Raw genomic sequence first — 27,762 nt, forward strand, 5'->3', positions numbered from 1 at the left:
CCTTGGGGTTTATTCTCAGATTTCTTTAAATTGAAGTTGCATTTTTAAAAACAAAGTTGACACTAGTGGTACCAGTGGGGAGAAGTAAATCAAAAACACACAATTAACATTGCCAGGAATGTCTTTAGCTCTGCTGTCTGGGAGTTTCTGTTAGCATCTGTAAACTGAAGTGGTGCTGCTTGCAACATTGACCTCAAGTATGTGACAGCAAGCTATTGGCTGTCTGCCTTTTACATCATCTGCACTAGTACATGTTTTGTTATGTTTCCTTTGTAACATAAGCGGCTTCCTTGGGTTGCATTTGTCAAGGAAGGTCGAGACGTGTAAATAACTTCAACTCATTTATTTACACTATGTACACTTTTATAACTTGAGTTCGACACTACTGCTAATCCTATTGTAGCTACCTAAACTGACTAACCAGCTGCTGTCTTCCACGTGGTGGGTGTGATAATGAATCAACCCTGTGCCTCTCCTCACTGACTGTCTCCACTGGCCAAAGGGCTGATCATGTGTGTGGTGTCCTTAATGTATGGGTTGGGGTAATGCCCCCCTGTGGTCGTGTCACCTCCTTGTGTATCGTGAATGTCCATTGGTCGCCTCCTATCTAACTTATCTATTGGTTGTGTGTGTGTGATGTTTCTGGTGCTCCCTCTAGTGTCTGTCTAGATTGCATGTATTTACAGTGATGCACATCACCACATCCTCCCTTTTTTATATGTTCATATTTTCTGTACACTTTAAGAAAAACTGAACAAAGAACAGGTAGAGAAGGTAAGGTATATACAAGTCATGGGAACGGTGATTGAACAATAAGTCCAAATCATTCATGTGAGTCCATAAACCATCAATCATCATGGTCAAATGTCTCTCTTGGTTATGAACGCCATCAACAGGAACCAAGAAGTGGTCGAATCACCGCGCTGTCCGATTTGGAGTCTTTTTCTTTTTTCTGTTTATGTTTGTGGTGGTGCTGTCGGATGGCATCTTGTAGCTGATAGGTCGTTGACATTGAAGAGGTACCATCAACAGTATCATTCGAGGTCATGGATGTGCCGGATGTTGAAGTCGGATGAGACTGTGCATACTGGTTCTGGCCACATGCTGTGCTGAGAAGCGTTGAAGCATGTCGATTTGGAGACAGAATTGCTGCTCGCATCAATGTCTGCTGATGGTGTGAAACTAGAACCTTGCATCTGATAGGAATATGCTGTCTGGCCAGGCTGTGGTGCAGCAAATCCTGGGCAGTAACAAAGGCATCCAGTCTGTAGTGCAGATTGCGCTGGCGGTAGTCCTCCTTCGGTCTTGATTCCATTAGTGGGCAATCCGTAGTGCTGGCCTGTTTGAGAATATGCTGCATAGACTGCTGGCTGCTGCAGGCTTGAATACTGGGTTTGTCCAGCATGAGCTGTCATTGGCCGCACTGTCGGTGTGGAACAAATGTGTGGACATAGCTGTGGTGAAAATTGGTGTATTCCTCTTGGACTGTAGCTGCTGCTTGTTATTGCTGACCCAGTGTGATTGTCACGTGATCCATCTCCTGTCGTTGTGGCATCTGCTGTCACCCTGAGCGTGCCATCACTGAGGTTGCGATACTGCCTGTCTGGAGTAAAGTCTGGCTTACGTGAATCAGAGTTGGCGTTTGGTTGCTCCCCATCTGGAGTCTGGTCTGTTGATGCTTCCCGTCCGGAGTCTTAGCAGGTTCACTGGAGTCAGCTGAGATTTCTTGAAGCTGCATGTCTGGAGTCGGAACATGCAGGAATGCATTGACTAGTGGAGAGGTTCGAGCAATTGAGGGTGGAAGTAGTGTGGTGTCACTGGAGTCACCAGTGGTCTCACCGTGATCGTCGAGTGCCTCTGTACGCACTAGCTGAGGTCTGTCACTTTGCACCTTTTGCATGGGAAGTGCGATGCTGTCGTCACTCGTTTCACATACCGTGGGTAGATCCTCAGTAGCTGCTTGCTGTTCACTAGGGTTGGGTAAATTGTCAGAGTTTTCATCTGGTGGTGCAAACAATGTGGGTGGACTGTCATTGTCTTGCCGTTGTCCTTCATTTGGGCTTTTCTTCTTTGGAATTTTAAATCTTCCCCCAGACATTACAGAACCTTGTTCATTTCCCTCAATTTCTCCCATATGTAGGGCATCAAATGTTAGATCCAATGTTTCTTTCGTCATTGTACTAGTTTCCAAAGAACAGTCCATTTCAATTTTCTTCTCAGTTACTTCATATGCATCCTTTTCTAATGTACATGCCTTCATAGTCTCTGGCTCTGTCACAGTCTCTCTTTTACTGTTCTCAATTGCCCACATTCTACTCCCCAGACACACATGCTTAATCTCTGGAGTTAATGTGGTACAATGGATTATCGGGTCGACCTTATCTGCATCTTCACCATCACTGGAAGGTACAATTGGTTCACTTGAAACTGCTGCGGGTTTTAAGTGCTTTATCTGGCTACTCTATCTCGGTGTCCTCAGGATTCTTGCTCCAATGTTCTGCTCATTTATCAGTGGAGTGTGCAGAGGTTCAATGCGATTAATATTCCCATCAGGGGTTGAAGAGTCATTACTGACTAACTGCTGGTCTCTGTAGTTGGGACTTTGCGGTTTTGTGTTGAAGGGAGACAGTTGTCCCTGCTGTAGATATGATTCAGGTTGTGTTATTTCCATTAAATGAGGATCAATGTCTTGTCCATGTTTTCGATCCGTACTAAAGCAATGGCAATTTTCAGTCTGCTCCTTGCAAGTTAGACATGCAAGCAATTTCTTCAGCAAATCCTCAGCATCCTTCTGTGACTGTGCAGCATTATTAATATCTCTTCGGCTGGAATGATCCTGAAGGTCAGCGCATAATCCTTTTTTCTTCGGGCTTGGAAGAGGCGATTCCTTTGGCTTGTCTTCATTTGGGCTTGAACAGTCATCAGCGCTGTGCTCTTCATTGTAGCATGATAGACCGTCATGGTTGTCCTGCTGTGCAGTGGAGCGTGGTAGACTGTTATACCCTTCTTGCTGTTTACGTGAGCATGCCAGACTTGCATCGTCTGCCGCTAGTTGGTCAGAGGAGGTTGCTAGACCCTCATGGTCTTGTTCCTGCAAGGACTGCGCATCGGAGTCGTGCGTTTCTGCAATTGTGGAGTCTGTCCACGAGCTTGCTGTGGAGTCTTGTGACACTGGAGTCACGTCTTGTTCCTGCAAGGACTGCGGTGTGGAGTCTTGCATGTCTTCTTTCGTAGAGTCGGGAACCCTGAGCGGGGCGTGGACCACTCTCTGTGTGGCAGCAGGCCGCTCTCTGTGGGCTTGTACCGCTTTCTGTCTCTTAATTTCAGGCTGCAGCATCATCCTGCACTGTTGAGTTGGGACGTCATATCTGCTGGGTTGAAGATCCTCAAATCCGAAAAATGAATCCACATCTGTGTCGGATTCAATGCGGGGGTCGCCAATGTGCAACACGAAAGGTTTGTCCGAGTCGTAGTCGTCTAGGACCATGGAGCTGTCATTGGGCTCGCGAGTTCCAGAAAAAATGTAAAGGTCGGTATCGAAGTATTTGAGGTCGGAATCATCGGTTTGTGTGTAGGTAACTGCTTGTTGCAGGGTTCTTCGGAGGTTAAGTTCATTTCCTGGTTCAATTTGAGGCATTGTGCTGTCATTCCAGGTGAAGGAAGGTTGTTTTACAGCTTTAAAAGTTTTTTCTTTGATTTGGGACGTTTCCCCTTTAAATTGGATTTGGGGCGTCTCCCCTTTAAATTGGTGCGGTCTGGGGCCTCTGATGTCATGACGCGCGTGACGTAGCAGGTAGGAAGCGATTGCGCATGCGCAGATCGCTGTTCCTTTACCGATGGCCGTTTTCTTGATTGCGCATGCACCGCGTCTCACGCATGCGCAAACGAACCTTCCGGTTCTGCGCACTTCTCGCGCAACTGCGCTAGTGTAGTCCCTTTAGCAAGATGGCCGCCGACCTCGACCCAAATCGCTCTCTGGTCCGGGATTTTGGCCTCGAGGTGAGTACTGGCGCTTCTCTTACCTTTCCTTGCCGATTGGAGTGTGTTTTCCTCACAGTATTTGCCGAATTTGTCCAGGACTGCCTGGAAGTCGTACCTGTTTTGCCCCTTGGAGAACTTGAATTTTTAAAAGATTTCTTCTGCGACGATGGGGAGGAGAAACTCTATTTTTTCATCGTCGGCTAGGTCTTTAAGTTCGGCTGCCACCAGGAAGAGTTCAAACGTTTGCCGGAACCGCTGCCAGTTTTTGCTGAGATCGCCGTGGCACTGGAGCGGCTGCGGAACCCGGAGCTCGTACATCTTGCCTGGGTATTGCTGGTTGTCACTGTACACTGAGGTATGGCTATCTGGATTTAAGCAGTTCACTACTGGTACCATGTTTTGTTATGTTTCCTTTGTAACATAAGCGGCTTCCTTGGGTTGCATTTGTCAAGGAAGGTCGAGACGTGTAAATAACTTCAACTCATTTATTTACACTATGTACACTTTTATAACTTGAGTTCGACACTACTGCTAATCCTATTGTAGCTACCTAAACTGACTAACCAGCTGCTGTCTTCCATGTGGTGGGTGTGATAATGAATCAACCCTGCGCCTCTCCTCACTGACTGTCTCCACTGGCCAAAGGGGCTGATCATGTGTGTGGTGTCCTTTATGTATCGGTTGGTGTAATGCCCCCCTGTGGTCGTGTCACCTCCTTGTGTATCGTGAATGTCCATTGGTCGCCTCCCATCTAACTTATCTATTGGTCGAGTATGTGTGTGTGATGTTTCTGGTGCTCCCTCTAGTGTCTGTCTAGCTTACATGTATTTACAGTGATGCGCATCACCACAGTACAGTCCATTGATCCTTATAAATAATGTACTGTAGCTTATTCATATCTTTCTCCAACATTACAAAAATAATTACCCTTTGTAAAATGTTACTAGCTGAAGGACACCAAGTACATGGAAAATTGTTTGCTGGTAGAATTGTTTCTCTCTGCTCCAACCAACCCCCCCCCCCCCCCCCCCCCCCCCCAAACCATACACACATTGGCCAAAGGAGTCTTGAAGCCGCATTGGAATTCACTTCAATGTTAGACGCAGTTTATGAATTTCATCTATAGACTAACTCTTGCTGAGTTTCCTTTGACTGGTCCAAGTTGGTGGTGTAAGTAACAATCCTTTTAGCATGTATTAGATGGCAATATACTAAGTGTCCAGAGTAGTCTTAACTGACATCTGCCTGCACTTACAAATATTATATTCGAATAATTGTCGGAATGTGCATAAAATATTGTCTGCTCCTAGTTGTGCTGAATACAACTGCATGGCTTGCTATAATTCAGAGTCAGCCATGTAGGTGTGGAGCTGGAGTCACATAGAGGGCCGTCTAGGAAAGGATGCCTGATTTTCTTACCTAAAGGACAATAATGAATTTGTTGGATTTTTAAAAAAATGTTTTTATTCTCCTTTTTCACATTTTCTTCAAAATTTACCCCCACCAGTAAACGATAACGAATACAATGTCAAACCCCTTCTTAACAACTACGATCCCATCTTCCCACCAACCCCCACACAACAGCCCGCATGACAATATAAGCATCAAATAAAAAAACCCAAAAAAGGAATCTGGAATAGACCATGATCACCATTAACATATCTTGTCCATTCCAACCCCCCCCCCCCCCCCTAATATTCAAAGCCATCCAATCATCCAATCCCCGAAAGTGTACAATGAATGACACCCCTCAATTGTAAACCTACCCCCCCTCCCCTCCCAGACTCCTCCCCTCCCTCTCGAAAACACCTTCCCCAGTTTTGGTCCCTTCCCCCAACTTTGCACCCCAGCTAGGCTCATTGAAACCTGTTCTACCAGGCTCTGATGGCCGCAGCTCCTCCCCCCCACCTCACTCCCGTTCACTGGCCGGCTTAAACCAGCCAGTGTGGAGGCCCCCGCCCGGGTCTCATTCCCCCCCCCCCCCCCCCTTGCCCAGTCCCAGGAAAACAAAGAAATCCCCTTTAACACACAACCCCAGCAGAAACACACAAGCCCCAAAGAACAATCATTGCAAAGGAAAGTCCCAACTCTTACCTTGTCCAAATAGACAGCGTTGACTCATTTAGTACATACAATAACATGCAGTGAAAAGATAGAGATACATACAGCTACATACTCTCCTACCAACCCCCTACCTCAGTACAAGTTAAGTCCTCAGTCCCATTTCTCAATTCTGCCACAGCCCTTCTGCCTTCGCAAACACCTCCACCGCTTCCACTGTCTCAAAATAAAAGTCTTTGGATTTGTAGGTCACCCTCAACTTAGCTGGATACACTATGCCGCACTGCACCTTGCTGTTATACAGTGCCGTTTTCACTCGGCCGAAGGCCATCCGCCTCCTCGCCAACCCACCGTAAAGTCCTGGTATATGCATATACCAACTCCAGCCCACTGCACCTCCCGCTTCTGCTTTGCCCAGCACAGGACCTCCTTCACACGGTACCTACGGAAACAAAGTCACTGCTCTTGGCCGCTCACTCACCTTTGGTATAGGCCGCCACGACCTATGAACCCAATCCAGTTCGTATCGGGAGGGATCTTCCCCCTCCCCCAATAGCTTTGCCAACATCGTGGCAAAATACTCCGTCGGCCTTGGGCCTTCCACCCCTTCGGGCAGATCCACGATCCTCAAATTCTTCCTCCTGGATCTGTTTTCCAGGTCTTCCATTTTGGCTCGCAGACCCTTGTTGGTCTCCACTACCCTCTGCAGCTCCTTACTCATCGAGGTGAGTTGATCACTGTTGCGATAATGCCTCTTCCACTTTCTTCAGTGTCTCACCCTGCTCTTGCACCTCAGCCGCTGCACTCGATACCGCCGCCCTCACCGGGGCAATCGCCTCCTTCCTCATCACTTCCATGTGCCTTGTGAACTGTTTTTCAAGTTCCACGGCCATCGCCTTGGTCATCCTTTCTGCCGTTACCAGAGCGGCCTCACCCGGCACCCCAGCCTTCGCCTTCCTTCCAGTTCCTGAGACGACCTTTCCACCCACCGGCAGACCTTCATTAGCCCCCTTTTTCACGGCCGTTTTTCTTTGAGATTTGGACATCTCTCTTCTCTATGCCTTCCTACCCTTGTTTAATCAAAAGTTGCTCCTGGGATGGGGCACCAAAACTCTGAAAAATTAATTCTCGGGTGGGAGCCCTCCAACGTGCGGCTTCCTCCTACCCGCCGCTACCGGAAGTCTGAATTAGTTGGATTTTTACAGAAATCTTCAATTTCTAGATTTTATTTTATACTGAATTTAAATTCTCAAATTGCATTGGTGGGATTTGATCACGTGTTCTCTGGATGATTAGTCCAAGTCTCTGGAATGCTCGGCCAGTGATTCAAGTATTAAACTACTGTACGTAATGTTTATTGTTTTGTTACAAAGAAAAAGGTATGCAGGATGATTACGCAAGGGCTAGCTATTTTATCGTTGGTAGTCTAGAGCACAACTTATAAATGCAACTGCACCATCTTTGGCAGCTCCCTGATCCAATTATGTGCTGAAGTGATTGCTGATGAAGTTTGGGGTGGAGGAAGAGTCACTAAATTTCCTGAGTCTGTCCCAGTTTTGCTGTGCTTCTAGTATGGGAGGACTAAGAATATGGTTCCTGGGGTATCTATTGGATGTTCTTTTTGACCCCTGTATTGGATTTTTGTTAGACTTGCATCTCAGGCAAAGGATATATTCTGATCAATTAACTTCTAACAGAATCACTGCCCTATCCATTTTCATGTAGATCCCTGTAAACAGCTTGGGTAAAGAACATTTTTGCTTAAAACTGAAAGTTCGTGTAAGCAATATTTTATTGAATAGTCAGATGCTGACTACGAGATTAGCTTTGCTGAAAACAATTCGTGAAAGAGGGCAGGATATCTGCAGTGCACAGCCCATTCCTATTTTCTCCTGCCATCTCTACATAGTGTCCTTTTCATTAGGAGTTGCTAGAAGATGGGAGAAAGTTGGTGGTTGCCAGTTTACAGCTAGTTGAAGGGTTGATTGGTGCCACTTCTGTTTCACATATAAGTGCATCAGAGCAGGAGTGCACCCTAAGGGCAAGTAGGATAAGTCTTCAAGGCCCAGTTGCAAACAGATGATTCAACACATCTGTCCTATTTGAGAAGTTAACAGACTGCAGAGCTGTGGTTATTGTGTAATGTGCATGCAAGTGTCATTGTGCTCAAGTGTTTGCATATAATAGTCACTATTCTAACATGAAGTTGAAGCTCAGCATCTTCTTTCAATTGAAACTGGAAGAGGAGGGTTAGAAATTCTGCATGGTTGAATGCCTATTTTCTGTATGGTGGGATGAGTCTTAAGTCTGCAGGAAAATGACTGGAGCACAATTTAGGCCTGTGACTGGCAAACACTCAAATAACCAGGTGGGGTGCATTATAGATCATGCCAGAGTTCAAGTAGCAGATAGGGCAAAAAACAAACTCCCATTTATATATTGCCTTTCACGTCCTCTGTCTCAAACCACTTTGCTGTTGATGAGATACTTTTGCAGTGTAGCCGCTGCTGTATATAGAAAATGCAGCAGCCATGATCAGATAATCTGATTTAGTTATGGTGGTTGAGGGATACAGATTGGCCAGGACATTGGAGAGCTCACCACATCCTCCTCGAACGGCACCATGGAATCATTTACATTTTCCTGAGAGGGCAGACATGGTCTTGGTTTCAAGTCTCCCAAAGGATGGCATTGCTAACCGTTCAGTGCTCCCTCAGTACTGTTTTGAACTGTCAGCCTTGATTATGTACTGTAAACCCACAATCTCCTAACGGAAATGAAGTAGGTAGGATTCTTATGTTCCGCCTACAAAAGTCTACACTTCAAAAAATAATTCATTTGTTGCAAAGTAGTCATGAGGGTGTGAAAGGCACTAGGTAGCTCTAGGTTTCTTTTTTAAAAGGCTGGGTAGAAATTGAAAGGTGCATGCAAAATGTTTATTTGCTATTTAATATCAATGTAACTATCTCTAAACTTTCCAACTACCATCCACAGGACCATGAGGCTAATTGAGGACAGTTTGATTGATCCAGAAGGATAAACACTTGAGACACATGGATACTGAAGCACAGAACAGACCAAAGGACCTTGTCTTAGGGTCTACACAAGAATTGGCAGAGCAGATTTCTTGTATAGGACCTGCCAAATATTATGTCTGTGGCTATTTTGCAGCTTTCACTAACATTGCCATCACCTTCCCCATCCAGAAGGTGCTGTTTCGACAGCAGTTGCATGGGCTAACAACAGTGGATGCCATCCGGCAGCTAAAGCAGGATGGCTTTCGCAATCTCTACCGTGGGATTCTGCCTCCACTTCTGCAAAAGACCACTACTGTTGCGTTGATGTTTGGCCTGTATGAGGACTTTTCCTGTCTCTTGAAGAGAACAACCAATGCTCCAGAGCTGTTCAACCGCAGCGTGTCTGCAGTATTAGCAGGGACTGCAGAAGCGGTGCTGACACCATTCGAGAGGGTGCAGGCTTTGCTGCAGGTTCGCAGGCATCATAACCGATTCAAAAATACCTTCCATGCCTTCAAGGTTTTGAGAGCCTATGGTATCAAAGAATATTACAGAGGCCTTGTACCAATACTACTCCGCAATGGACCTAGTAATGCATTGTTCTTTGCTTTGCGAGGGCCTGTCAAGCAGTGCCTGCCAGAAGCCAATACGTACAGTGTGAATGTTCTCAATGACTTCATCTGCGGAGGATTTCTGGGGTCAATGCTCGGAATAATGTTCTATCCAATCAATGTAGTGAAAGCACGTATGCAGTCACAGTTTGGAGGGGAATTTCAGACTTTTACAAATGTCCTCAGGCAAATCTGGAGTGAAAGGGATGGAAAACTGTCTCATCTAATGAGAGGTGTACACCTCAATTATCATCGATCAATTTTATCATGGGGCATTATCAATGCAACCTACGAGATCTTGCTTAAGTTGCTCTGAGAGAACTTTACAAAGCCCAACCTTTAACAGAGTCATACTTTCAGCTTTATGCTATTGTGCAGAATTTCTCTCCAGCTCCATCAGTCAAATGTATTTTGAAGCAGCTTCTCTGGGTGAGGAGGGAAGGCAAGCCCAGCTTTGAGTAAAAGAGACCAGGTGTTCATTTTGTCCGTTTGCAAAGTACTTTGGATCAAGTTTGGGATCATTGTGAAGATATTCGGCTTTCGTTTTGTATTGGCCGGAGAGCAAGAGTCACAAACCAGAGTTCCAACAAACCTACCTCCGAGAGGATGGTTCATATATCTTTTTAGCCCCTGGAAATTAGATTTTTTTCCCCCTTATTCTTTTCCCTGCTGCCTATTTTCAGAACTTTGAAACTTTTATTACGATCTAAAACTTTTGTGTGGTCCTAAGAATCTGGGTTATCTTTAATTGCAATGGATGATTTTTTCACAAGGTCATTATGTTGGTGTCTACCTGTTCTTTCAACTCTTATGTTGTCTTGTCTTACATGTTCCACAATTTTGACTTGCCATTAAAGTGTTTTATATACAGTGTATTAATGGATGTTTGACTAACAATACAGTACTCACATCATGCCTTGTGATAATTTGGAACACATCCTTTATATATTGGCCCTATTTCCAGCTGGTAGCTTAGTGATTGTCTGCTTCCCTCATTTATCGCTTCACTGAAACACGTAGCCCAGTGACCTGGTTGAAGTTCTTTTCAAGTGGCCTTTGATTATTGACTACTTACTTTTGATAGACTAGTAAAAAAAAAAAATTGCGAAAGTTGTCAAAAGTATGAATTCCAATTCAAAATTCAGTGAGTACTCAATTCTTTGAAGCAGTCTGACATAATGTGAAAATGCTTCAGAAGTTCAGCCTACATTTGCTGAACAACTTGTTGTGTGTGTGTGTGTGTATATATATATATATATATAGATATATATTAATTTTTAATTTGAATAAGCAATCAACCTTTGCGCCATTTTGCTGAAAATTATATTAAAATGAATATGGATATTGATGGTCAGTGGGTCAGATCTTCAACTTCTTGTTTGGTCTAATGCCTCTGGTGTTAATTTAAACAAATGTTAAACCTTTGGTGAAGCCTCCAGTGAATTAACTCCATGATGGGGGAGCGATGTCATCAACCTCCTCTCGCCCTTCCCCACCTGCAAGTTGCTGATTTCAGTACTTCAGCATGCAATAGTTTAAATTTGTACCATTATGAACCAAAGAATGCCTTCCTTGGACGGAGCCTTGCTCTAGTCCAAGATTTTGCTGGAAATAATTCTGGACCGTGTACAATTTCTGGCTTTCATACCAAAAGGCAAACTGAAGTATACAAATGCAGTAACTTTGAGTGTCACACCATTTTTTGCTAACCACTAGGGGGCAGTCAGCCTGCTTAGAAATTAAACATTTGTGCAATTGGTTTGATTTTCAGTAGCACAGCTTGATTTAGCTGTCCCTGAGTGAAGTGAGTACCACTAATTGTTCACAGCTCAAGAGAAGGAAAATTCAATTTTTATATACTTTTAAAAATATATATATGTGACTAAATGTATGCTATAATGACTACACAATGTACACAAAAGGTGCGGTTGCTTTAATAGATTTTGAGGCTTTGAAACCTAGAGAGAAATGGAGTATGGCTGAGAGAGTTCTGGACCATGAAGCTTCAATCACTGATGGAACTATGGGATGGGAGACCGGAGGAGGTGGGTGGACAGATCAATCTCTGAACAGTAGCTGGTGTGAACTGCAACATTGGCCTGACAAAGGTCGTGGTTGAGTTAGGGCAGGGACGTATATGTGCAGCAACGTGCACAGACTGGAGAAGCACCTGGAGATGCACGTCTGCAGTATAGTGAAACACTTTCATCACAAAGAACAACTGATGGGCCCAAAATTATCCATTCTCAAGAATCCACAACAAACACTTTGTAAAAAGGCTCACACCTCCGCTCCCCCGCCCTACCTGGGCTACAGCCGCCTTGTAAGCAAGTAAACCCCCCTCCCTTAAACTCTAGCAGTGACCAATTCTTTGAAGGACACTGAGCAGGTGCCATCATCGATAAAACCCCTCAATCGATCCTGTCTGAGTTTGACTTTCTCGAGGCACGCAAGTTCCATCAGATCACCTAGCCATGCTGAAGCCTTTGACAGTGCCACCATTCTTCAGCCCAATAATTTACACCTCCATGCTACCAACGAAGCAAAAGGCCAGGATATCTGCCCCTGCTCCCGTCGCAGTTTCAGCACTTCGCAGACCCCAAGAAGTGGGCAGGGTTCCACCACCACATTCAGGATTGCCGACATAGTGCCGAACTGTTGGTGGAGCTGCCTCCAAATATTTAGCCTGGCCACCACTGTTACCAATGTTCCCAAGCTCACCTCCCGAACTGACTCTGATTCCATCTGGCCCTAGAGGGCCCTTGGATCCCTGCACCACCCCAATACCTCCGTGTTAGCCGCCCAATAGTAATATAACAAACTTGGCAGCACGAGGCCCCTTGCCTGTCTCTGAAGGATTCCCCCCTTCCAATCCTTGAGACCTTGCCCACCCAGATACATCCCATAATAAGCCGACCTACCTCTTGAAAAAATGATTTGGGGGACTTCCGGTTGCGGCTATGCCTAGGTAGGTCACACGTTCGGCAGCTCCCGCCGGGAACGGACTTTTGGGCTCTCCGGAGGGACCCCAATGGCAATTGTTCGACAGCTTCCAGTGTGGGAAGGTGACAGCAAGGTCCCCCCGACAGTATATGGATTGGACCAGGGGTGGAGCAGTTTAAAAAGTGATCCTGGTGCAGCGGAAAGTGCGAGGGAGGAAAAGCAAGATGGCGGCAGGTGGAGACCAAGCAGCGTGGGTGCAGTGGTCGCAGGAGTTTCTTAAACGCTGCTTCGAGGAGCTGAGGACAGAAATGCTGGCGCCAATGAAGGCGGCGATTGAGAAGCTTGTGGAGACCCAGAAGGCCCGAGGGGCGGCGATCCGGGAGGTGCGGCAAAAAGCCTCGGAGAACGAGGATGAGATCTTGGGCCTGGCGGTGAAGGTGGAGGCGCACGCGGCGCTGCACAAGAGGTGGGCGGAAAAATTTGAGGACCTGGAGAATAGGTCGAGGAGGAAGAATCTTCAGATTCTGAGTCTCCCTGAAGGAGTGGAGGGGCCCGATGCCGGAGCATATATGAGCACGATGCTCAATTCGCTGATGGGCGCGGGAGATTTCCCGAGGCCCCTGGAGCTGGATGGGGCTCATCGGGTCCTAGCAAGGAGACCCAGTTCCAATGAGCCGCCAAGGTCTGTAGTGGTGAGGTTCCACCGCTTTATGGACAGAGAATACGGAGATCCAAATTTACCAGGACTGGAGTGCGAAGGTGGCTAAGAAGAGGGCTGGATTTAACCGGGCTAAGGCGGTGCTCCATCAGAAGGGGGTGAAGTTCGGGATTCTGCAGCCAGCGCGATTGTGGGTCACGTTCCAAGATCGGCACCACTATTTTGAAATGCCTGATGAGGCATGGAACTTTATCCAGACCGAAAAGTTGGACTCAAACTGATGGTTTGTCGTGGGGGGATGTTTACTGCGTTTGGGGAATGTTCTTTTTGTTTTGGTGCTGGTTGGGGATGGGTGAATGGATTTGATGTGGGGGCTGTGGGAGAGTGTGGGCGTCGGTGTTGGAGGGGCAGGTCCCCGCGGAGGAAGAGGGGGGGGTTGGAAGCCCGGGGATGGGGAGTTGGGGTAAGGCCACAAAAAGGAGCTCTGCCAGAGGGGTGGGGCCGGCTCAGGAAAGCGCGAGCTTGTTTCCCGCGTTAGGGAAGGATGGGGCGGTGCTAGGAGGAGGGCGGTGCTGGAGAGGAGCGCACACTGACTGCCAAGGGGTGGGGGGATTCTCACACTGGGGGGTCGATGGAATGGCGGGAGAGGCCGGGGTCAGCAGGAGTCAACTGACTTACGGGAGTGTCATGGGGGGAGCAAAATGGCTAGATGAGGATCTAGCGGGGGGGAACTGGGTTGCTGCTGCATTGGCCAAAGGGGAGCTGGAAGTAGGAGAGGTGGTCGGTGCGGGGGTCCGCCTGGGGAACTTGGAGGTGCGGGGACGTGGCTGGGCTAGAAAAGGAGATGGCTAGTTGGTGCGGCGGGGGAGGAGAGAGAAAGAGTAGCCCCCCCGATCCGGCTGATAACTTGGAATGTGAGGGGCCTGAACAGGCCGGACAAGAGGGCCCTGGTGTTCGCGCACTTAAAGGGCCTGAAGGCAGACGTGGTTATGCTCCAGGAGACACATCTGAAGGTGGCAGATCAGGTTAGGCTGGGAAAGGGATGGATAGGGCAGGTCTTTCATTCAGGGCTGGATGCAAAGAACAGAGGGGTTGCAATACTGGTGGGGAAGCGGGTGTTATTCGAGGCACTGAATATTGTAGTGGATAATGGAGGTCGATATGTGATGGCGAGTTGCAGGGGGTGCGGGTGGTACTGGTGAACGTATATGCCCCGAATGCAGGATTTATGAAACGCATGCTGGGTCGGATTCCGGATATGGAGGTAGGAAGTTTGATAATGGGGGGGGACGACTTCAACACGGTGCTGGACCCAGCACTGGACCGTTCTAGGTCCAGGACGGGTAAGAGGCCGGCTGCGGCCAAGGTGCTTAGGGGGTTTATGGACCAGATGGGGGGGTGGATCCATAGAAGTTTGCCAGGGAAGTTTCCTTCTTTTCCCACGTCCATAAAACCTAATCCCGGATAGACTTTTTCATTTTGAGTAGGGCGCTAATCCCGAAAGTGGAGGGAACGGAATATTCGGCCATAGCCATCTCGGACCACGCCCCGCATTGGGTGGAGCTGGAGTTGGGGGAGGAGAGGGACCAGCGCCTGCTGTGGTGCCTCTATGTGGGACTGTTGGCGGATGAGGAGGTGTGCGGGCGGGTGCGGGGATGCATTGAAAGATACTTGGAGGCCAACGACAATGGGGAGGTGCAGGTGGGGGCAGTTTGGGAGGTGGTGGTCAGGGGAGAGCTAATCTCCATTAGGGCCCACAGGGAGAAGAGAGAAAGGAGGGAGAGGAGGGAGAGGGAGAGGTTGGTGGGGGAGATTTTAAGGGTGGACAGGAGGTATGCAGAGGCCCCCGAGGAGGGGCTACTTGGGGAGCGACGGCACCTCCAGACGGAATTCGACCTGTTGACAACGGGGAAAGCAGAGGCACAGTGGAGGAAAGCACGGGGGGCGGCGTATGAGTATGGGGAGAAGGCGAGTCGGATGCTGGCACATCAGCTTCGTAAGAGGGAGGCAGCGAGGGAGATTGGTGAAGTCAAGGATAGAGGGGGGAATACGGTGCGGAGTGCGGTGGGAATAAACAAGGTATTTAGTGACTTCTATGGGGATCTGTACATCTGTACAGTGGAGGGGATGGCGGAGGTCATGCGGATCTTTGGGGAGTTTGGGGACTTTTCGGGGTATAAACTCAACGTAGGGAAAAGTGAGCTCTTTGTGGTGCATTCAGGGGACCAGGGAAGGGGGATAGATGAGCTACCGCTGAAGAGGGCGGAAAGGAGCTTTTGGTACCTAGGGATCCTAGGAGCTGGGGGGCCCTGCAGAAGCTCAATTTGACGCGGTTGGAGCAGATGGAGGAGGATTTTAAAAGGTCTGAGCCCCCAGCGGGGGAGGAGGGGATGCGACGATTCCTGGATCAGCTGAGGTTCCCGAGGGTGGAGGAGGGAGGAGATGGCTGGTTTTGGGGCGCCGATTGGTCAGGAGGAGCTGGTTAAAGGATTGGGGAGCATGCAGGCGGGAAAGGCCCCGGGGCCGGATGGGTTCCCGGTTGAATTTTACAGGAAATGCGTGGACCTGCTGGGCCCGTAGCTAGTGAGGACTTTTAATAAGGCGAGGGAGGGGGGGGGGGGCCTTGCCCCCGGCAATGTCCAGGGCGCTGATTTCTTTGATCTTGAAGCGGGACAAGGATCCGTTGCAATGTGGGTCGTATAGACCGATCTTGCTCCTCAATGTTGACGCTAAGTTGCTGGCGAAGGTGATGGCTACGAGAATTGAGGACTGTGTCCCGGGGGTGATTCATGAGGACCAGACGGGATTTGTGAAGGGTAGGCAGCTAAATACAAATGTGCGGAGGCTCCTCAATGTGATTATGATGCCTTCGGTGGAGGGGGAAGTGGAGAAGGCCTTTGATCGGGTGGAGTGGGAGTATCTTTGGGAAGTGTTGCGGAGGTTTGAGTTCGGGGAGGGGTTCATCAGTTGGGTCAGGCTGCTATATAGAGCCCCGGTGGCGAGTGTGGCTACGAACCAGCGGAGGTCGGAGTACTTTCGGCTGTACCGGGGAACGAGGCAGGGGTGCCCCTTATCCCCCTTGTTGTTTGCACTGGCAATTGAGCCGCTGGCCATGGCACTGAGGGAATCCAGGAGATGGAGGGGATTGGTCCGGGGGGGGGGGGGGGGGGGGAGAGGAACACTGGGTGTCGTTGTATGCCGATGACCTGTTGTTGTATGTTGCGGATCTAGTGGAGGGGATGGCGGAGGTCATGCGGATCCTTAGGGAGTTTGGGGACTTTTCGGGGTATAAACTCAACGTAGGGAAGAGTGAGCTCTTTGTGGTGCATTCAGGGGACCAGGGAAGGGGGATAGATGAGCTACCGCTGAAGTGGGCGGAAAGGAGCTTTTGGTACCTAGGGATCCAAGTAGCTAGGAGCTGGGGGGGCCCTGCAGAAGATCAATTTGACGCGGTTGGAGCAGATGGAGGAGGATTTTAAAAGATGGGATATGCTGCCACTCTCTCTAGCGGGTAGGGTGCAGTCGGTCAAAATGACGGTCCTCCCGAGATTCCTCTTTGTGTTCCAGTGCCTTCCCATTCTGATCCCCAAGGCCTTTTTCAAACAGGTAAGCAGGAGCATCATGGGATTTGTGTGGGCGAATAAGACCCCAAGGGTGAAGAGTGTTTCTGGAGCGTAGCGGGGGGGGGGGGGGGGGGGGCTGGCGCTGCCAAATTTATGTGGCTATTATTCGGCAGCCAATGTGGCGATGATCCGTAAGTGGGTAATGGAGGGAGAGGGGGCGGCGTGGAAGAGGCCAGAGATGGCGTCCTGTGTGGGCACGAGCCTGAGGGCGCTGGTGACTGCACCGCTGCCGCTCTCGCCGACAAGATACACCACGAGTCCGGTGGTGGCGGCGACGCTGAAGATCTGGGGGCAGTGGAGGCGACACAGGGGCGAGGTGGGAGCCTCGGTTTGGTCACCGATTCGGGAGAATCATCGGTTTCTCCCGGGAAGTATGGATGGGGGGTTTCGGAGCTGGCATCGGGCAGGAATTAGAAGAATGGGGGACCTGTTCATCGATGGGACGTTTGCGAGCCTAGGGGCGCTGGAGGAGAAGTTTGGGCTACCCCCGGGAAACGCTTTCAGGTACATGCAAGTGAGGGCATTTGTGAGGCGGCAGGTGAGGGAATTCCCGCTGCTTCCGGCACGTGGAATTCAGGACAGGGTGATTTTGGGTGTATGGGTTGGAGAAGGCAAGGTTTCGGCGATTTACCAGGAGCTGAAGGAAGAGGAGGAGGCCTCGGTGGAGGAGTTAAAGGGCAAGTGGGAGGAGGAGCTTGGGGAGGAGATAGATGAGGCTCTGTGGGCTGATGCCCTGAGTAGGGTTAATTCTTCCTCATGCGCCAGGCTCAGCCTAATACAGTTCAAAGTTACTCACGGAGCGCATATGACGGGCGAGGTTGAGTAGGTTCTTTGGGGTGGAGGACAGATGTGGGAGGTGCTCGGGGAGCCTGGCAAATCACGACCATATGTTCTGGTCGTGCCTGGCACTGGATGGGTTTTGGAGGAGTTTTGCGAGGACTATGTCCAAGGTGGTGAACGCCCAGGTCAAGCCGAGCTGGGGATTGGCATTATTTGGGGTATCGGATGAGCCGGGAGTGCAGGAGGTGAAAGAGGCCGGTATTCTGGCCTTTGCGTCCCTGGTAGCCCGGCGGAGGATTTTGCTACTATGGAAAGATGCGAAGCCCCCTAGTGTGGAAGCTTGGATCAATGACATGGCAGGGTTCATCAAGCTGGAGAGGATAAAGTTTGCCTTGCGAGGGGCTGTGCAAGGGTTCTCCAGGCAGTGGCAACCGTTCCTAGACTATCTCGCGGAGCGTTAGGAGGAAGTCAGCAGCAGCAGCCCAGGGGAGGGGGAGGGGGAGGGGGAGGGGGGGTTTCTTTTGGGGTGGCGTTTGGGTGAAGGTGTTTTTTTCCCCCTATTTGTGCTTTTGAATGTTGTATGGGGGGTTATTGTACATGGGGAAAATCCAATGTATAATTTCTGATTGTGTTTTTGTTTCTTTTTTCTTGTTTTGGGGGGGGGTTTGTTGAAAATTTGTTGGAAAATTTGAATAAATATTTTTTTAAAAAGAAGAAACGATTTGGGCAGAAATCATAGAATCATAAAAAGCCTTGAACACTCCATTCACCTCTGGATTGGAGACAAACTTAACCTCTTGGTCGCCTTTTTAAATTCGATACTGTCCTCTTCACAGTTTACAGTATTTCCAAGTTTTTGTGTCATCTGCAAACTTTGAAATTGTTTCCGGCACAGCAAGATCTATTTTATTAATTTATGTCAGGAAAAGCAGGGTCCCAATATCAACCCTTGGGGAACACCCAAACCTGAATCCAGCATGATAAATATCCATTGACAATTGCTCAATGCTCCTAGTGTTAAGGAAATTTTGTATCTGCATTGCAAATGTTCTGTGCTATAACTTTTCTCAAGTCTGTTGTGTGACCCTGTATTGAATGCTGTTTGAAAATCCACGTACACCACATCAACATCATTACCTTCATTGACCCTTTCTGTTACCTCAAAAATCTCCCAAGTTGGCTGAATACGATTTTCCCTTTAGAAATCCATGTTAGCTCTTCCGAATCAACCCGCATATTTCCATTTGACTACTAATTCTGTGCCAAATAATTGTTTCCGGATGTTTTCCCACTGCTGAGGTTAAACTGACTGGTCTGTAATTACTGGGGATACCATGACAACTATTTTGGACAAGGACAATTCTCCAGTCCTCTGACACCTCCCCAGTGTTTCGAGAAGACTGGAAGATTGTGTCCAGCTCCCTTGCAACTTCCTTTCTCACTTCCTTTGATGCATCTCATCCAGTTCCAGGCTTTGTGAACTTAAGTACCAACGGTCTATTCAACACTTCCTTCTTATCAATTTAGAACTCTTCTAGTGTTTCTGGGGTAGAGAGTTTAAGTTTCGAGCCCTTGGAAATCAATGGTCAAGATTCTCCGTTGGTTGATGCCAAAATCGGAAAGGCGATTGGGCGGAGAATCAGTTTTGACGCCGAAATCGTGGTGGGCGGCGAGTTCATGCCAAATCGCAATTCTCCAGTGCCCGACAGTGGCGTCAATGTGTTCTACTCCGCACACACAGTAAACGTCGTTTGTATATCATTAGCGGGCCTGGCCTGGTATTCTCCAGAACCTCTGATTCTCTGCCTCCATGAGGGGGGAAATTCTCAACGGTGATTTAAAAAAAACTTTTTCCAATTAAGGAGCAATTTAGCGTGGCCAATCCACCTACCCTTCATACCTTTGGGTTGTGGGGGTGAGACCCATGCAGACACGGAGAATGTGCAAACTCCACGTGGACAGTGACCCGGGGCCTGGATCGAACCCGGGTCCTTGGCGCAATGGGACACCACCGCTAATCACTGCGCCACCTTGCCGTCCATTTTTGTTTCCTGACAGCAATGTTCACTTGTGATTTTAAAAATCAGGAAAAAGGTGCAGTGACTGATGAGGGAGAGGGCGGAGGTAGGAATGGAGAGGTGTGAGCCTGGACTGCCGGTCCTGACACTGGCTGGAGTGGAGAGCAGGGCTGGGGTTGATGGGGGACAGGCCGTGGGGACTTGGGCGGTGTCCAGGCACGGACTGCCATTGCCACGGCCTGCAAGGCAGCCATCTTGCTGCGCACCCCACTGGCCATTCATCTTGGTCCCTGGTTCTGCAAAGTGCCACTGGCCATATGGGTGCCCGCACACCAGCCCCCATCCTTCACCCCATCATGCCTGCAGCCCCGCCCCATGCCTGCAACCCACCCTCCAACAGAGCCCCCATAAACTGGCTGCCACCTGCTGGTGGGGCATCACGCACCCCCCAAGGGCAATGCCCACAGTAGACCCGACGAGGGCGCGGATGGGGGCCGCAGAGTATACCACTGGCAAGGGCAGCACCAGTCAATGGCACTCTTGGTTGGAGGGATGGGCGCCAGGGCCAGAGGCTCCCATGGGGCCGGGCACCGAAGGAATTTTCAAATTGTGTGTGTCGGGGGGGAAACTAAAGTGACATCACAGAAAAGCTGTGGCCAGAGTGGCTGGTTGGGATTCTAACCTAAATTTTAAAAAAATTTGAGTATCTGGGAACTAATTAAACATAATAACTTAATTATAATTTAGAGGATATCTAAGCCAGAGATCGGAGAGTATTATAGTTAGCTATCGCATTTCTATTAGAAATCTAGTGCTAGGAAACAGATAGTTGACAGTAACTTTGAAATTTTAAAAAAAGTATTTATAAAAAAAGACAAATTTTAATTAATTGACGCAATGTCAGTTAGAGGGGTGCTGTTCTCTGACTGTGAGATGTGGCAGGTCCGGGAGGCTTCCAGCGTCCCGGATTGCTTCATCTGCAGAAAGTGCACCCAACTGGAGCTCCTCACAGACCGCATGGTTCGGTTGGAGCAGCAATTGGATGCACTTAGGAGCATGCAGGTGGCGGAAAGCGTCATAGATCGCAGTTATGTAAATGTGGTCACACCCAAGGTGCAGGCAGAGAAATGGGTGACCACCAGAAAGGGCAGGCAGTCAGTGCAGGAATCCCCTGTGGTTGTCCCCCTCTCGAACAGATATACCCCTTTGGATACTGTCGGGGGGGATAGCCTATCAGGGGAAAACAGCAGCAGCCAGAGCAGTGGCACCACGGCTGGCTCTGTTCAGAAGGGAGGGTCAAAGCGCAGAAGAGTAATAGTAATAGGGGACTCTATAGTCAGGGGCACAGATAGGCGCTTCTGTGGACGTGAAAGAGACTCCAGGATGGTATGTTGCCTCCCTGGTGCCAGGGTCCAGGATGTCTCCGAACGGGTAGAGGGAATCCTGAAGGGGGAGGGCAAACAGGCAGAGGTCGTTGTACATATTGGTACTAACGACATAGGCAGGAAGGGGCATGAGGTCCTGCAGCAGGAGTTCAGGGAGCTAGGCAGAAAGTTAAAAGACAGGACCTCGAGGGTTGTAATCTCGGGATTACTCCCTGTGCCACATGCCAGTGAGGCTAGAAATAGGAAGATAGAGCAGATAAACACGTGGCTAAACAGCTGGTGTAGGAGGGAGGGTTTCCATTATCTGGACCACTGGGAGCTCTTCCGGGGCAGGTGTGACCTGTATAAGAAGGACGGGTTGCATCTGAACCGGAGAGGCATTAATATCCTGGCCGCGAGGTTTGCTAGTGTCACACGGGAGGGTTTAAACTAGTATGGCGGGGGGTGGGCACGGGAGCAATAGGTCAGAAGGTGAGAGCATTGAGGGAGAACTAGGGAATAGGGACAGTGTGGCTCTGAGGCAGAGCAGACGGGGAGAAGTTGCTGAACACAGCGGGTCTGGTGGCCTGAAGTGCATATGTTTTAATGCAAGGAGCATTACGGGTAAGGCAGATGAACTTAGAGCTTGGATTACTACTTGGAACTATGATGTTGTTGCCATTACAGAGACCTGGTTGAGGGAAGGGCAGGATTGGCAGCTAAACGTTCCAGGATTTAGATGTTTCAGGCGGGATAGAGGGGGATGTAAAAGGGGAGGTGGAGTTGCGCTACTTGTTCGGGAGAATATCACAGCTATACTGCGAGAGGACACCTCAGAGGGCAGTGAGGCTATATGGGTAGAGATCAGGAATAAGAAGGGTGCAGTCACAATGTTGGGGGTATACTACAGGCCTCCCAACAGCCAGCGGGAGATAGAGGAGCAGATAGGTAGACAGATTTTGGAAAAGAGTAAAAACAACAGGGTTGTGGTGACGGGAGACTTCAACTTCCCTAATATTGACTGGGACTCACTTAGTACCAGGGGCTTAGACGGGGCGGAGTTTGTAAGGAGCATCCAGGAGGGCTTCTTAAAACAATATGTAGACAGTCCAACTAGGGAAGGGGCGGTACTGGACCTGGTATTGGGGAATGAGCCCGGCCAGGTGGTAGATGTTTCAGTAGGGGAGCATTTCGGTAACAGTGACCACAATTCAGTAAGTTTTAAAGTACTGGTGGACAAGGATAAGAGTGGTCCGAGGATGAATGTGCTAAATTGGGGGAAGGCTAATTATAACAATATTAGGCGGGAACTGAAGAACATAGATTGGGGGCGGATGTTTGAGGGCAAATCAACATCTGACATGTGGGAGGCTTTCAAGTGTCAGTTGAAAGGAATACAGGACCGGCATGTTCCTGTGAGGAAGAAAGATAAATACGGCAATTTTCGGGAACCTTGGATGACGAGAGATATTGTAGGCCTCGTCAAAAAGAAAAAGGAGGCATTTGTCAGGGCTAAGAGGCTGGGAACAGACGAAGCCTGTGTGGCATATAAGGAAAGTAGGAAGGAACTTAAGCAAGGAGTCAGGAGGGCTAGAAGGGGGTCACAAAAAGTCATTAGCAAATAGGGTTAAGGAAAATCCCAAGGCTTTTTACACGTACATAAAAAGTAAGAGGGTCGCCAGGGAAAGGGTTGGCCCACTGAAGGATAGGCAAGGGAATCTGTGTGGAGCCAGAGGAAATGGGCGAGGTACTAAATGAATACTTTGCATCAGTATTCACCAAAGAGAAGGAATTGGTAGATGTTGAGTCTGGAGAAGGGGGTGTAGATAGCCTGGGTCACATTGTGATCCAAAAGGACGAGGTGTTGGGTGTCTTAAAAAATATTAAGGTAGATAAGTCCCCAGGGCCTGATGGGATCTACCCCAGAATACTGAAGGAGGCTGGAGAGGAAATTGCTGAGGCCTTGACAGAAATCTTTGGATCCTCGCTGTCTTCAGGGGATGTCCCGGAGGACTGGAGAATAGCCAATGTTGTTCCTCTGTTTAAGAAGGGTAGCAAGGATAATCCCGGGAACTACAGGCCGGTGAGCCTTACTTCAGTGGTAGGGAAATTACTGGAGAGAATTCTTAGAGACAGGATCTACTCCCATTTGGAAGCAAATGGACGTATTAGTGAGAGGCAGCACGGTTTTGTGAAGGGGAGGTCGTGTCTCACTAACTTGATAGAGTTTTTCGAGGAGGTCACTAAGATGATTGATGCAGGTAGGGCAGTAGATGTTGTCTATATTGACTTCAGTAAGGCCTTTGATAAGGTCCCTCATGGTCGACTAGTACAAAAGGTGAAGTCACACGGGATCAGGGGTGAACTGGCAAGGTGGATACAGAACTGGCTAGGCCATAGAAGGCAGAGGGTAGCAATGGAGGGATGCTTTTCTAATTGGAGGGCTGTGACCAGTGGTGTTCCACAGGGATCAGTGCTGGGACCTTTGCTCTTTGTAGTATATATAAATGATTTGGAGGAAAATGTAACTGGTCTGATTAGTAAGTTTGCAGATGACACAAAGGTTGGTGGAATTGCGGATAGCGATGAGGACTGTCTGAGGATACAGCAGGATTTAGATTGTCTGGAGACTTGGGCGGAGAGATGGCAGATGGAGTTTAATCCGGACAAATGTGAGGTAATGCATTTTGGAAGGTCTAATGCAGGTAGGGAATATACAGTGAATGGTAGAACCCTCAAGAGTATTGAAAGTCAAAGAGATCTCGGAGTACAGGTCCACAGGTCATTGAAAGGGGCAACACAGGTGGAGAAGGTAGTCAAGAAGGCATACGGCATGCTTGCCTTCATTGGCCGGGGCATTGAGTATAAGAATTGGCAAGTCATGTTGCAGCTGTATAGAACCTTAGTTAGGCCACACTTGGAGTATAGTGTTCAATTCTGGTCGCCACACTACCAGAAGGATGTGGAGGCTTTAGAGAGGGTGCAGAAGAGATTTACCAGAATGTTGCCTGGTATGGAGGGCATAAGCTATGAGGAGCGGTTGAATAAACTCGGTTTGTTCTCACTGGAACGAAGGAGGTTGAGGGGAGACCTGATCGAGGTCTACAAAATTATGAGGGGCATAGACAGAGTGGATAGTCAGAGGCTTTTCCCCAGGGTAGAGGGGTCAATTACTAGGGGGCATAGGTTTAAGGTGAGAGGGGCAAGGTTTAGAGTAGATGTACGAGGCAAGTTTTTTACGCAGAGGGTAGTGAGTACCTGGAACTCGCTACCGGAGGAGGTGGTGGAAGCGGGGACGATAGGGACATTTAAGGGGCATCTTGACAAATATATGAATAGGATGGGAATAGAAGGATACGGACCCAGGAAGTGTAGAAGATTGTAGTTTAGTTGGGCAGTATGGTCGGCACGGGCTTGGAGGGCCGAAGGGCCTGTTCCTGTGCTGTACATTTCTTTGTTCTTTGTTCTTTTGAGGCCAGGGATGAGTTGGGAGGGGGGGTGGCATGTAGGGGCAGGGTCCACAGTGCCAATTGGGGCCACCGTGTAGCCTCTTGGACGTGGTTGGGCACAGGGGTATAGCATGCTAACATGTCAGGCTTTCACCCCCTGCAGATAATGGATTTCAGCCAGCAATGGAGGACTTCCTCCTAGCTGCCGCAGCCCTGGGGGATGCAGTGTGGCTGTACAAGCTAGAGCTGCTCAAGGAGGAAAAGCTGCAGCAGCGGAGCGTGCCCCAGAGGAACAGGAGGCAACCGGTGAGGAGGGAGAGCTGGCTGCCCAACAGTCCAAGGAGGAGGAGAAGCTGTAAAGGAGGTGCTGCATGAGGCCTTGCGTGTACCGGCAGCACCTGTCATTCGAGGACCTGCTGGACCAGGCATGCCGTCGAAGGCTCCAGCTGAGTAGGCGCACAGTGTGACATATCTGTCGGATCATGGTGCACCTGGCAGTGCAGATAATGGGGGAGGACACCCACTCCAGGTGGCCCCGAACTTCAATGCCACAGGGTCCTTCCAGGTGCTTAGTGGGGACCTGTTCAGGATCTCACAGAGCTCCGTCACAGAGGCCCTATATGTCCAGTTGGCATGATACATCCATTTCAATGTGGGCTGAGCCCACCAGGATGCCCAGGCAGGGGGTTCCCCGCCATCGCCGAGATGCCCCGGGTCCAGGGGGTGCCCTACGAGCACCTGCAGATGACAGGCCGATCTTCACAAACTGAAAAGGGTTTCACTCGATGAACATGCAGCTGTACGTGACCACGAGATGTGTTTCAAGTACGTCTGCACCCGATACCCGGCAGTGTGCACGACGCCTTCATCCTAGCACACCCGACGGTTTCCGGCTTCTTCGAGGTGCACCCTCAGCTCGGGTTGGCTACTGGGTGACAGGGTTTATCCACTCCGGCCGTGGCTGACGACGCCTATCTGGAGGCCACAGAGCGACACGGAGGCCTACTACAATGACGCCCATGTCCCGACCAGGGGTGTGATCGAGCGGTGCTTCGGCATTCTGAGGATGTGGTTCCGGTTCCTGAACCGCTCTGAAGGGGCCCTCCAGTATAATGCTAGGAGGGTCTCCCACATCGTGCCAGCCTACTGCGTCCTCCACAACATCGTGCAGCAGAGAGACGATATGCTGGAGCAAGAGGATAAACGCCAGTCCTAATCCGATGAGGAGGATGCAGGGGAAGGCAAGGATGGGCAGGGCATGGGGCCCAGACAGGCATGGGAGGCCGCACAACATGTGCGCCAGGGCCAACATGCACAGGACGCTCTGATCGCCTTCAGGTTTACCAACAAAGGTGGGGGGACTTTCCAGGGGCAAGGACACCGCACCACCCCCAGTGAGGATGATGATCACTCTGGGGCTACGCATCGTTTGACGACGTCTGACTCCTGCCCATGGTAACACTTCTATCCATCAACCTGGGAGACCCTGGAATGCGAGATGGCCATTCCATCTCACGGTGCCATCGAATCCCTGGGGTGCCGGAGGTGGTGGTGTAGGGGGTGGGACATTGGAGCAGTGAACAGTATGCTCTGGCTGAACCACGGTCCCTGGGCCATGCCTGCACCCAATGTCCGCCCATCCCCACCCTTATGCCTCCTCTGCGGCCAGCCGACCCATCACACCCTTCTGACAGAGTACAGAGGCAGATTGTAACATTGTGCACAGGTATTTAATGTGGAAAAACTATACACAGGTTTGCACCGTAGCCCCATCGCTAAACTGTGTCCTGTATTCATGCCAATTTAACTAGTATCTACTTTTCTGGCATTGTGGGCCCTAACGCTATGTCTAGGTGGATCCCCAGATGATACATCAGGATTGGAGGCGGCCTGCTGTGACCTGGGTCCCCTTTGGCTGCGGTCTTCTGGGGCGACCAGGCCTGGATGGGCCCGGTTGCTGTTCGCGTGTCCCAGGTGGCGTGGTGCTGCCCTGTACTGCCCCCTGCCCACCAGATTTACCAGGGACAGGAAGAGGGGGGGGGGGGGGGGGGGGGTGCGAGGTGCTACTCTATGGGACTTGGTTGGAAGCAGAGCTTCCCTGTCACCTGGCGCTTGTGGTATTTTCATAAATGGAAGAACTGCAAGTTTAATGTGGCATGGTAGCACAGTGGGTACCATTGTTGCTTCACAGCACCAGGGTACCAGGTTCAATTCCCGGCTTGGGTCACTGTCTGTGCAGAGTCTGCATGTTCTCCCCGTGTCTGCGTGGGTTTCCTCCTGGTACTCTGGTTTCCTCCCACAAGTCCCGAAAGACGCGCTGTTAAGTAATTTGGACATTCTAAATTCTCCCTCTGTGTACCCGAACAGGTGCAGCAATGTGGCGACTAGGGGCTTTCCACGGTAACTTCATTGCAGTGTTAATGTAAGCCTATTTGTGACAATAAAGATTATTATTAAGTATATAAGACATTGATGCTAGGCCTTGTGGGGGCAGAGAAGTGAAAGAGTTAACTAGAGACAGACTTAAGTAAATATAGTAAGAGGTTTTACAACACCAGGTTACAGCAAAACAGGTTTGTTTCGAATCACTAGCTTTCGGGGCACTGCTCCTTCCTCAGGTGAATGAAGAGGTGGGTTCCAGAAACATACATATATAGACAACGTCAATGATGCAAGACTTTACTTTGAATGTGAGTCTTTGCAGGTAATTAAGTCTTTACAGGTCCAGACGGAGCAACTGGAGAGAGGGGTAATCCCAGGTTAAAGAGGTGTTCATTGTCTCAAGCCAGGACAGTTGGTAGGATTTCGCAAGCCCAGGCCAGATGGTGGGGGGGGGGGGGGGGGTGAATGTAATGCACCATGAATCCGGGGCCGTCATGTGTGCGGAACTTGGCTATAAGTTTCTGCTCGGCGATTCTGCGTTGTCGCGCGTCCTAAGTCTTCATTCACCTGAGGAAGGAGCTGTGCTTCGAAAGCTAGTGATTCAAATCAAACCTGTTGGACTTTAACCTGGTGTTGTCAGACTTCTTACTGTGCTCACCCCAGTCCAACGCCGGCATCTCCACATCATGGCTACCATCGACAAGTAAATATAGTGTGAGTAAGAGCAGATCATAGTTTTTATAGTGTAGAGATTAGTTGTAGGTGAGTGTAGATTATATGTTAATTATCAACTATTATTTAGGAGTGCATGTCAAATCCGAATTAGTAATGTTAATAAATTTATAGCTTTGTTCAAGTTAAAGCTTTTTGTGGTC

The 27,762-nt window shown here is 49.4% G+C and overlaps 1 protein-coding gene across 6 annotated transcripts in view; it reads left to right on the plus strand.

The window, feature by feature from the left end:
- slc25a51b (solute carrier family 25 member 51b) overlaps positions 1-27,762 on the plus strand; it is a 70,608-nt gene that overhangs the window by 23,634 nt on the left and 19,212 nt on the right. For 3 of the 6 annotated variants that reach the window (XM_072517011.1, XM_072517009.1, XM_072517008.1), the window contains one exon: positions 9,037-10,543. The exons of 2 other annotated variants lie outside the window; for them this stretch is intronic. In XM_072517011.1, coding sequence (XP_072373112.1) covers positions 9,096-9,986 — 891 coding nt within the window. In that variant the 5' untranslated portion in view covers positions 9,037-9,095 and the 3' untranslated portion in view covers positions 9,987-10,543. Of the gene's footprint in view, positions 1-6,700; positions 6,768-9,036; positions 10,544-27,762 lie in introns of those variants that run through there. One more of the 6 variants, XM_072517010.1, reaches the window with a different exon arrangement.

The sequence above is a fragment of the Scyliorhinus torazame genome, chromosome 9, assembly GCF_047496885.1.
Source record: "Scyliorhinus torazame isolate Kashiwa2021f chromosome 9, sScyTor2.1, whole genome shotgun sequence".
Classification (NCBI taxonomy): Eukaryota; Metazoa; Chordata; class Chondrichthyes; order Carcharhiniformes; family Scyliorhinidae; genus Scyliorhinus; species Scyliorhinus torazame.